Below are 12,220 nucleotides of genomic sequence, written 5' to 3' on the forward strand. Positions count from 1 at the left end.
ACTTCATCTCAATAGCATTAATAAAAAACAAACATTTACTGTTCTTAATAAATCTGTAATCAAATATATTTGCAATAAAAATTGTCTGGAAAATATTAAGCAAAGAAAGAATTGGAGACAAGCACTCCATGGATGTTTTTAGCTTACTCCATATTTAAATTAGAAGGCACAATAAAGTATATTATGGAAGCAAGATAATACTTGCCTCTTAACATGCTTGGCTAAAGTCTTCTTGCTTGCATGAAGTTTATTACAGTAAGGGCACTTGTGCTCCTTCTTATGAAATTCTGTTTCATTACTGTGCTTCTTTCTGTGAACAGTTAGGTTAGACTTTGTCGAATAGCGCTGGTGACAAATATCACACTCAAAGGGCTTCTCACCTGTGTGAACACGTGTGTGGCTCTCATATTTCCCTATAAAAAGAGATAAATTAAAATTAAATTCAGTACATTTAGTACACAGTGACTGAAATTCGACAGTTGAATAAAATTCCATGATTAATAACATATTTAATACACACACCCACACACAAAAGTAGAAAAAAGTTTACCTAAATATGTGTCTCAGATAAACCTCAAGACTTACTACTTTGGTCTCACTGCTTTCCTTGAAAACTTGGGTCATAAAAAAGAAAATTATTCATGTTTACACATTTTAAAAATCAAGACTTTGGGCGCCTGCATGGCTCAGTTGGTTAAGCAACTGACTTTGGCTCAGGTCATGATCCCGGGGTCCTGGGATCAAGTCCCACATCTGGCTCCCCCTGCTCAGCAGGGAGCCTGCTTCTCCCTCTGCCTCTGCCTGCCACTCACCCTGCTTGTGCTCACTCTCTGTCAAATAAATAAATAAAATCTTTAAAAAAAAAAATCAAAACTTTGGGTAAATTTGCTCAAAATTCTGTTGGTAAATTCTCCGAACTTACTGAGGGTTCTAGAGGGGTGGAGGGTGGGAGGATGGGTTGGCCTGGTGATGGGTATTAAAGAGGGCATGTTCTGCACGGAGCACTGGGTGTTATATGCAAACAATGCATCATGGAACACTACATCAAAAACTAATGATGTAATGCATGGTGATTAACATAACAATAAAAAAGAAAAATAAATAAAATATATATATTTTGGGGGTGCCTGGGTGGCTCAGTCATTAAGTGTCTGCCTTCAGCTCAGGACATGATCCCAGTTGGGCTCCCTGCTCGGCGGGGAGCCTGCTTCTCCCTCTCCAGCCTGCTTCTCAGTCTCTGGCTCCCCCCTGCTTGTGTTCCCTCTCTCACTATCTATATCAAATAAATAAATAAAATCTTTGAATAAAATAAAATATATATATTTTTTAATTTAAAATTGACCATCAAAAGTTCTACTCAAGAGAAGACTGGCTGTTTTTATACTTCACTTTTACTATGTATATGCATAAATGGAAAGAAATTTTCAGATTTGACAGTCCTTTTAAAAATACCTTAAAAAGGCAAAATAATATACTTACGTTTCTTATAATACATAACAGTTTTATCTATCTTCCCACAGAAAGTAATCTGGAAATGGTACCACATATCTAGATTACTCAACAAAACCTATATTTCACCACAGCATATTCATGTAAGATCTCTCCAACTTATAAGACATTAGAAAACAAGTAAATCACCTGTCCCTGATGCATGCTTAACGCTAAACTGCTAAAGTCAACATATACGGGAAGTATCAAAGAAAGCAGGAAAAGGAAAAGATGAACTGGTATAATGCATAGACATTCAGAGTCATACTAATATGAGATTTGTATTATAATCTGAATACATATCTAAATTCTGTACAAATGTTACAGGTTTCTCCAACAGTGAAAACACAAACAAACAAACAAACAAAAAAAAAAAAATCAAGAAATTTTAACATGGACTTTCCAGGGGAAAAAGTTACGATAAAAAATGAAATAAGAAGATATATTTTGGCTTAATTTTAATTTTTTTCCTATTTAGACTAAAATTTTTTCACATCATTATTTAGAATAGAAATTTCTAAAGTCCAGAGACAGAACAGCATCACAGATAAGGGCACAGACCCTGGGTCCATGCACCCAGATATAAATGCTGGCTCTTAAAATAACAGGCTAGGGGACCTTGGACAAATAACCTTTCTATGCCTAAAAAAATAACCTTTCTATGCCTAAAATCTTTCTCAAGTGAAAGTATGAAATGAAAATATTTACTACATAGGATTGTCATAGGAATAAATGAATCAGCACACATTAAAGCACTTCTAACAGTGTCTGACACTTTATAAACTATCAATTAATGTTTGCTATTATTACTCTGGAATCAAAGCTGTGAATGTGCACATCTAGAGTAGTAGAAATTTCAACGAAGGATACTTTTGAGCAAAAAGCAATAAAAATAAGAAAAAATATATTGGTAAGAACAGCAGTTTTCAATTAAAAGCTTAGCTTTGCTCTGCAAAGTAAGTGTATAAATTTTTCTTCAGGCCAAAGCTAATGTAAAAGTGTAGCAGCATTTCAGTCATATACTCAGAAAAAATTCTATATATGTCATGGAAATTAGAAAAAAAAAATTCCAGACCACTAAAGAAATATAATCATAATTATTTTTCTACTTAGTAAAATAAATGAGTTCACTAATCTATTACATAGTCTATGTATGATTAAATTTAATAAACACATAGTATATTACCTAAAAATTAATTCCACTGCACTTACATAAAGAATACCCAGGAAAGGGAACCAAAGTATTTTCCTCAAGGGAGGGGGAAGGCTGACAATTACAGGCAAAGAAAAACAGAAGTATGATGAAAATCTATTAGGCATTTATGTATAGACCACATAGATGATGTCGATGCATTATTTACATACATGTAGTCAAAAAACTCAATGTTTGGTTACCTGTTAAATTAGCTTTGTGATCTTAATTAAGCTAATAATTTAACCTGAGTTTATTAATACTGCACGGGGTTGTGAGAAGTACACGAGTTAATACGTACACAACGCTTAAGACATTCTAGCATATAGTAAGCACTAATAAATATTAGTCATTTACTACTATTATTACATGGTTACTAGTCACAGTGCAGATATGTAGGTATACTTCAAATATAAATATGGATATAGCTGATTTATGAATACACATTACAATAGATCAAAGTGGGGTTTCAGCTGAGAACACTCTAAGAACTTCACTTTTTCCCCCTGCCATTGTTAAAATGGCCCAGTATTTCTGTCCTCTCTCCACCACTGCTGGGGCATACTCTCCATTTACACATGCATACACATACCCTACCATCACCCCTTCCTCTGCTGCGTTCAAGGGATGAGATTTAACACAGGAATTTATTGAGGGAAAGGTGTTCTTGTGTGTCCCCAAGTGAAATCTGAAACATCACAAATAAGTAGGTTCTATAGAACAAGAGCTGAGCTATGTTATGGTTTAAATCAGTGTTTTACAAACTAAAGGTCATTAGTGTTCATGAAATAAATCCCTTAGGTTGTGACCTAAGGGCAGGGGGAAGAAAAGAATAGAGTAGAAAATACCAGAATAAATTCACGTTAGTTTTGTGCAATTTTTTGCTTCAATTTATATATGAGCACATGTGTAAATACGTATATATAATAAAATTTGCATCTCTGACCCTGAACTATCCAAAACACTGATTTACATTACTTTTTGCAGGATATAACCAGACCATTACTGTTATAGTATCTTTGGGAAAATGCTTTGAGTTGATCTTATTCTTTTTCTGTTATTATAATATGGCAGGCATGTATTAGATTCCTTAACCTTTATTACACATCAGTTAGATATAAAGTACAGAATCCAAACATTATTAATATGTACTAAAATCCCACAATTTTAATTTCGAAAAGATTGAGGTCATTGCATGGAATAAAAAGTTTTCCTTGATTGTGAAAATTTCCACATTTCATTTTTATTAAACTTGCTTTTCAAATTATGTAAGTGACACACACTTGCGGTAAAAAAAAAAAGTGTAAACAAATCAAGAGTATATAGTGTGATTTTTAAATGATTAACTTTTAAGTATTTTTTTTTAGAATAGGCCCACTCTTAACTGGGCATTAACTGTGTACATTTAGTTAAAAGAAAACCAACCATCTAATGCTTAAATCTCATTTTTATACCCAAGTGAACAAAAACAGCAACTTAATAAAGTCTTCAAGTGTAAGAAAATTTTTTCACCAAATTTTGTATTTCTTATGCAAATGCCTTTGCTGAAAAGATGTTAATCATTAATAGCATTTTCCTTTTAATTAAAGAAATTTTTTCTTGCTTGCAAATACAAATTAAGTTACATGTAGTTGAATAGTAAAACCATCAAAATGACAAGTTAAAAATCAAAAGCACTTTTAACTATTAAACTTCCATTCTCCTACAGACAGGAAGACTTAAGATTTAACCAAGAAAAAAAATTTTAGCCAGAAGAGCCAAAATTTTAAAAAAATTAATTTAAATAAATTAAGCAGAGTCCAGAGACCAGTGAAAATACATAAATTTGAACGATTCATTATGACATTAAGAATCTCTAAGGTGAAAAAACTTTTTTAAGTTATTAATTCAATTTTATGCACACAGGCATTGCAAGGCCAGTTATCTCTATGGATTTGATTTTCTGAACCATAAAAGAGACACAACTTCTGTGGGAACACTGAACCCATAATAAGAGTCAGGTAGATCTCCAGGGCATTTTTCCCCCAGTGGGGAAAAATTTGAATCTCTAAAGAAATTCCATGTTTAAAAAAAATGGATAGCAGTGTGGGAGGTACTCAGCATAAATAACAGTCAATATCTACATGTTTCTTCTTTTCTTATGGGGTGAGGAGAGATTCAACAATAAATCAAAATGTTTATTTCAAATAACTTTTCAATAAAAAATCGTATTCCTTCAGAGAATAATATACTATGTCCAACCATTCTTGATTACCAAAAGAAAATGCATAATATGAACAAATTTTATCCACAGAATTTTTCTGAAATGAATCCCAATATGAACTGTGTCCCAAACTAAAGAAATTTTCACATGAAAAAACTTGGACCTTGTGCTTAAAAATTTATTATTCCCCCATATGGATTATGCAAAATTACCAGATTTTGTGAGTTTTCACAAAGAGAAACATTGCCAAATTAGCTCATTATTTATTTGATATTGCTAAATCTTCTATTATTCCTTGAATTTATGCATATGGCATACTCTAAAAAATACTTAACTAAAATACTTAACCTTAAAGAATTGTGTCATTGTTATAACTCTAATCTATTAAGAACAAAGTGGAATCTCTGTCAGGTTGGTCTAGAGAGTCACATTTCTTAAAAAAGCTGTAAAGCATTTTTTACCTCTAGAAGAGATTATAAATTTAATCCAAGGAAAGATTTTAGTTCCCAGTAGAACAATAAAAAAGATAAATTATCCAAATTTTCTCTCTCACCCCATCTGTCATCTTTTCCCTATTTTTGCCTTTTCACCCACTAGGTTTTTTCACCCACTTTAACCTTAAGGGGCAAAGGTCAAAGGACTCTCTTTGCATGAGAATACACTAAGGGGAAGACAGCTGGTAGCCTAAGGAAAAATGTAAACGGATCAGGAGTCCCACTCCAAGCAACTATTAAATACATCAGAAAGGGTAAAAGATCCAAAGTAATGGAATCAAATTAGTCGACTACATATCATGGAGCTAATGGTTCCAGCAGGTCTCACAGCTTATTCATTAATTCTCATAACCCACTCCAAGACACCAAAGTTAGAAGCTTATAAAGAAGCCCAACTGGCTTCTTACAAGTTCAAAGTTAAGTCAGACACCAACCTTTCAATTTAGTTCACTCAAATAGGAGCTTACTGAGCACTTGCTTTTTGAAATGACCTAGGGTATCAACAAGGGACAGTAATCAAGACACAAAATTTTCAGGCTTAAACTCTAATGAGAAATAAATAACCAAAAATCTAGGTAGACATTTTTACATCATATGATAGGAATTATGGATGCTATAAGGCTTATTGGAAAATGGTCTTTAAACTGTTTTTTTTTTTTTAAGAATAAAAAGGACTTCTGATGGGAGATGAGAAAGGAGGACATTTAAGAAACAGAGGTCTTCTCCTTCCACACATTTACATTCTATCCATCAACCAGTCCACTTAGCCTATCTATATTCAGTGCAACTCTCTGATCTACCCTCATCCTACAGCCCATTCTCAACGCTACTCATCTAACTAGTCCAAGCCTACAATATCCTTCTGGTCCTTGCCAATTTCATTCTCTGTGCTGAAGCCAGCATGACCTTCCTAAAACTTCAATAGGCTGTCATTTCCTTTGTCAAAGTTTTTTCAAATTTCTATCACTTACTGGATAAAATCTAAACTTTCTATACAGCATAAAAACCAGGCAAAATTTGACCTCTGCCTACTTGCCTATCTTCATCTATCATTTTCATTCTACCTCCTTGCCCATCTGGAAATCACCCACCCCTCAGCAATTTCCAGAACTCAACATACCTAGATGTCTTTGCACATGTTGGTCCTTTTGCCATGTAAATTCTTCCCTATTCTTTAGTTCTCAGCTCTAATGCTATCTGCTCTATGAAATCTTTACTGATTCCTTTAGTCCTTTGTACACTGCAATACGACTGTGTTTTTGCATGTACTCATAAAACTTTAAAATTCTTGAGAACACAGAAGATATAACTTCATTACCTGTTTATTGGTATTAGAGATACTCAATAACTATATTAACAATATGAGCAGCTAGTATTCCTTGCACACCTAAATTTCACACAGTATTTTGAGTGATTCACAAGACTATCCCATTTAATTCTCATAATAACCTCCATGAGAAGGTACTATTAGCATACATTAGCATCATCCCACTCTACCTATGAGGAAACAAAAATACAGACAGGTTAAGTACCTGCCCAAGACCTGGATTCAGAAATGCAGGTGGTCTGACATCACTATAGCTCATGCTTTTTTAACCAATATGATATAATCTCAATCTTCCTCTCGCTCAGTCCTGGGGAAACGCAAGCAGCCCCGTGGGAGACTTAAGCCAAAGAGAAGGGTAGATAAAAGAGAGGTACAAAGTCCAATGCATTCAGGAAGGCTGCAGGTAAGTCTACAATGTGACCTATTGATTCTCACAATTATTTGGGCTGCCCTCGGTTAAAAAAGCTGCAAAACACCTTCCTCTTAGTATATCAGGAACTTAATCTTGAGCAGTGTTTTCCTAAATTGTGTGCAAAGAAAGGTAGTGGGTTTTTTGGACATTAAGAGAAGTACCACAAAAATGTCTTATGATAAAATTATTTGAGGAAATACTAAATGAAATTACCAACTTTCTTTACTAGAGAGTTTGACAGAGTTATTACAGACTATGAATTACAGTATATAGGTTTTCCAATCCTACTTGAATAAAGAACTCTTCTCTCTTAAAGTATCTCACAGCCCTAGTGTTCAATAGGACAGTTCAGAAATCTAAGTGTTGGGGGCCTACAATGCCATTTGTGACCTGACCCCTGCTCATTCATCTCAAGTCAAATTAGGTCAAATTAAGGCAGAATAGAGAGGCATGTATATGCCTAAAATATAAAGTTGAAAAAGCAGAATCTACTGAAAAGATAATGTGCTCTCAGGTATCTGAATCCAAAAATATTCTCTTCTCACAGTACTTGTTTATAGCTCTATGAGAGAGAGAGCATTTGTCCAGCCTGAGTGTAGCAAGTTCCTTGTATTCCTATGCTATGCTCTTCCAATTGAGTTACTCATGAAAAGTTATTTTACTCATGTTTTTACAGAGTCTCAAACACAGTAAAAACAGTGATAAGGAATTATTAAATTGGACTGTCAAAATATTCTGATTTGGATTCAAAGGCATAATAAAAAGCAAAAAGAGGTTACCACTTATGCTATAGTGTGTACTGTCCCATATTTTGAGAACAAATGATTACCAATACCTTATAAAATCATTCCACCTAAACCAATAACGTAAGTAACTCAACACTGCAAAATACATGGGGATATATTAAACTGCATAAATAATATTACAAGGTCAAACTGCACTTAAATGTTCCTTTTAACATTATATGTGGCGGAACATATTTCACAATTTCCTAACTTTGATTTATATAGAAATAGTTTAATTGCTGCAATTTAAAAGTTCCCATTAGAACAGTTCATGTAAAACACCTCCAAAAATTATTTTACTAGCAAATATTAGACCTCCTGAAATTATATGTTCACTGACATAATTTTAACTTAAGCTTATAGACCACATTTCCTGGCATATATTTTCTAATAAAGGAAAAGTTGATTTATTAGTTATTATAATAACCAAAGACTACTACTAATCAAGACGTTTCCTAAAGATTCTATCTACAGAATAAATTATATCCAGTTCGGTTTTATTCTTAACTACAAGCCTAAACTGAAACATTCCAATTCTAAACAGTACTAGATACTAGAGAAGTGACTGTATTTCTAACTCAGGTATAGCCATGTTCAAGGGGAAATAGTATACAAATTATTAAACTGAATAATATAATTTTCTATGACTCAAAAATGGCACTTATATATGAAATTAAATCAACATATAAATCAAAGCACTACATTCACAATTATTAAGTCGGGAGTTTTTTCATACCAAATATTTGAACTAATGATCTATCACCTTTTAATGGGACATGAGGTAGGGAAAATAAAAGCTAATAAAAACAGTTAAATTCCTGAATCAAACAAATTTAAAACAACAGGATAAAATATGTATTGACTATCAAATACCCACCCTAGTTAAGTATTCCTTTCAAAAGTTACCTTCAAAGTTTGGTTTTTCATTATCACCTTTAAAATACCAGGAAAAATTAAGTTATTAGAGACAGAAAACAATCTTTCTTTTCTTACCTATGCGGTCAAATGTTTTATCACATTTAGGACATTGCAATATTTTTTTGTTACTGTTCTGAATGACTACAGGAGTTAACCCCTCATGAATATTTCCTACAGAATCACCAGCCTCAGGTTCCTCTTCTGCATCATTATGATCTTTTTCACTTTGTTCTTCAATGTCAGAGTATTCATCTGACATTTCCTCCTCTAGTTCATCTTCTTCAGCATTATATTCACTTCCAGGGTCCTCAGAATCATTTCTGTCTGACTTTTCCTTATCAAAATTTTCTTGATTCAAATTGTCTGACCCATCACCACTTTCTTGTTCATCATCACTGGTGTCATCAAACTTAACAGGACACTTCCGATTCCTTTTCGATCTTCTTGCGGAAAAACTTCTCTCCAGCATTTTTAACCCATGTTTTTTCCCTAATAAAAGGGACCTATGGGTTTTAGCCAAATGGTTCTCTAAAGACTTTTTATAACAAAAATGTCTACTACAGAATTTACACTGATGATTATTTGATAGTCTTCCAGCTAATTCACTTAGTGTTTCTTCTGGTGATGACTTTTCAGCCAGCTCAGACTGAAAAGTGGCAACATTTTCATTATTTAGCAACTTAACTGCATCTATAATGTCCAGAAATTTTGCTGCCTCTAAAACAAGAGGTATTTCATATTTGTACACAAAAAATTCTGATGTGTAAAGAAATTCAAGCAAATGCTGAAAAACTGAGTGTGTTACGTGATCCAGGGTGACAACATCAGTGCTTGGATTTTTGCTCAAACACGCATGAAAATAACTACTGCCAACAGCAACAACAACTTTATGTGCACTAAATTCTTTTCCTTCTACTATGATAAGTAAGTCACAGAAAGATGGTTGCTTCTGCCTATCATCATTTAAATACTTCAGCAAATTCTTGTTATACTGCAAAGAACTCAAAAGTTTTCTCTGATCTGGAGAGGGAGGAAGTTCCTGGTAACAGTGAAGAGCTTCAGGAATTGGTCTTTCTGTGGAATGAGTATAGGTTACTTTGTCACACTCCACTGCAACATTGCCTTCTGAAGAATCTTTATGATAGCCTAGATGGATCTTCTCGTCAAGATTTGAAGTAACCTTTCTCCTTTTCTTCATTGCAGTACAACAATTTCAGAACAAGAAACTTCATAAGTGTCTTAAAGGATTTATTTTAAAAAACAAAAAACTAGATTGTCTTGGTTAACAGCTTCTGGAGGGGCGTGCCCGAGGGTTTCATGGTCTGCAAAAGAGTAAGAACCACGTAAAAAAACTCCACGGCAAAACAATGCTAAATTAATTATTCACGGCATTCGTCTACTAATCCTTTCTAAATCAGAACTAAATTATGATAAAGTCACACCTACTCATGGCTAAGACTTTAGCGTGGAGAACAAGGAGGGCCGGGTTATAAAAGACAGCCAACAAAAGAATAATTTTAAAGGAAGCCGCAGCACACCTTTCAGGCCTGATTCACGAACAGGGTGGGAAAAAGGAGGGCTGAAAAGGGAGGGATCCCTCCAAGATCACTGAGGGTGCAGGTTAAGGCGCGCTACATTCATGGTTTAGGGGCGCTGGGCTGATGACAATAAGGCCGTCGCGGCCGCGAAATCCATGTCTCTCCATTAACATGCCTTTTTCCAGGGCGGGCAAGGCACCCCTCCTCATGGACAGAGAGTGTCCCCCGGCCAAAATCACCCCGCAGGAGATGGCCCCAGGAGGGGCGCAGAGCAGGAGTAGGGTCAACCACAGGTACGACTAAAGGAAGCAGAAGAGCCTTCCCAGGCCCTGCCCAGGCGCAGACAGCGCTCGCCGACGCGAACCCGTTACCCTTCCCACCCCAGTTTCCCTGGGCAAACGCCCCACAGATCCATTACCGGGAACCCAGGGCTCCCCCGCTGGCTCCCAGCCGCTGAGCTCCACTGTCGGCGCGCTCTCTCCAGCGCCTACCCACTTCCGGGTTCAGCCCCCCACCTCACCCTCCCTCTCTCTGCTCCTTCCCCTCCCAGAGCCTCACCGCCTCCACAGCCACGGAACACGTCAACCGCGCGCAGCCTCCAAGCCTCCCGGAGAGACCGGCGCGCGGCCCTGCGCCGACCACTGCGCATGTGCGCGCGCCCGTCTTTGCGCATGCTCTGTAAATTCTTCTTGCTCCCTAGAGGAACCTAGCTACGCCCCAAATCCGTTACTCCGGGTTTTCGCGGTGGTTTGGTGGCCTACTGTGATTGAACCAGAGGGAGCTTTGCAGGAAGCTTCGCTGGGGAATGGCGGGGGGGTGGGGTGGGGAGACTGATGAGGAGTTGAGTATAAACTGGGAGAGGCACGATAGCACGAACGGATTTCATCCTCGCCGATATATTTAATAGTTTGTGATCAACCACGCAGCAACGGACAGAAGCCAGTCTTAGCAAACACACTGCATCTAAAGAACAGATGTTGATGTCCTTTCGGTTTTTTTCTGCGTTAAATGGCTAACGCCGTTGCTCCTAAAATTATTTTTTAACTTCTTAATGTACACAGAAAACATTGGAAAATGTACATGTAAGTATACAGCTGTTAGGACAGGGAAGGCAGCCAAAACAAAAAGAAAAATCCACAAGAACAACTTGTGAAGCCGGTACCTAAGCATTTCTGACGGAGTCCCAAGGGATGTTGGTATTGCTGGTCTGAGGACCACATTTTTAGTAGCAAGGTCCTAGATCAGGGGATTTTACAGAAACAAGGAAAATAAGAGACTGAGGCCAAATAGAATGGGGTAACCAGACTGGTGACCCCCACTCCTTCCTCCACTCCACCCATCACCCTCCCCCCCCCCACGCAAGGTATAGCTGGGAACCTAGAAGGGCCACCTCTCTCAGTGAAAGAACTTGTGGGGGTGGAAAGTTTCTCCCACGAAAAGACGGAAACTTGACTGACTCAAATTTTCTTTGATTTGAAAATGGTTAAAACTCTTAATGAAAATTCCTAGCAAAAGTACTCACATGAATTCCAGACAAGGATTCCTATCACCTGGGTGACTCATTCCCACAAAAACCAGCCGTCTAAAATGAGAGTAAATCAAAAACGAGAGTAAAAGAACTTTAAAAACAATGCCTATAGGCTTCAGATACTGGATTTTTCAAAAACAGAAATTTGTATATTTAAAATATTTTTAAAAATAAAAGAAGGAAAGGAAAGGAAATAAATTATTAAAAATAACCAAGCAGATTAAGAAAACAATTTAGATATGAAAGCTATCATTATATTAGTACTTAGAACATAGATGGAAATGTATAATTATGAATTCTTATATTAAAAGAGAAGAAAGGTTAAAACAAAGTAG

General features: G+C 36.0%; 1 protein-coding gene across 2 annotated transcripts in view; it reads right to left on the minus strand.

Annotated features, from left to right (window-relative positions):
- ZBTB41 (zinc finger and BTB domain containing 41) overlaps positions 1-10,977 on the minus strand; it is a 47,263-nt gene extending 36,286 nt beyond the window's left edge. The window contains exons 1-3 of one of the 2 annotated variants that reach the window (XM_073884632.1): positions 10,916-10,977; positions 8,895-10,141; positions 206-413 (exon numbers count right to left, since the gene is read on the minus strand). In XM_073884632.1, the coding sequence (XP_073740733.1) occupies positions 206-413; positions 8,895-10,017 (1,331 nt within the window). In that variant the 5' untranslated portion in view covers positions 10,018-10,141; positions 10,916-10,977. The other variant, XM_073884631.1, reaches the window with a different exon arrangement.
- Positions 10,978-12,220: the final 1,243 nt, after the last annotated feature.

Source organism: Callorhinus ursinus, unplaced genomic scaffold (genome assembly GCF_003265705.2).
Source record: "Callorhinus ursinus isolate GAN/ISIS: 27379988/994484 unplaced genomic scaffold, GSC_fseal_2.0 scaffold57, whole genome shotgun sequence".
Lineage (NCBI taxonomy): Eukaryota > Metazoa > Chordata > Mammalia > Carnivora > Otariidae > Callorhinus > Callorhinus ursinus.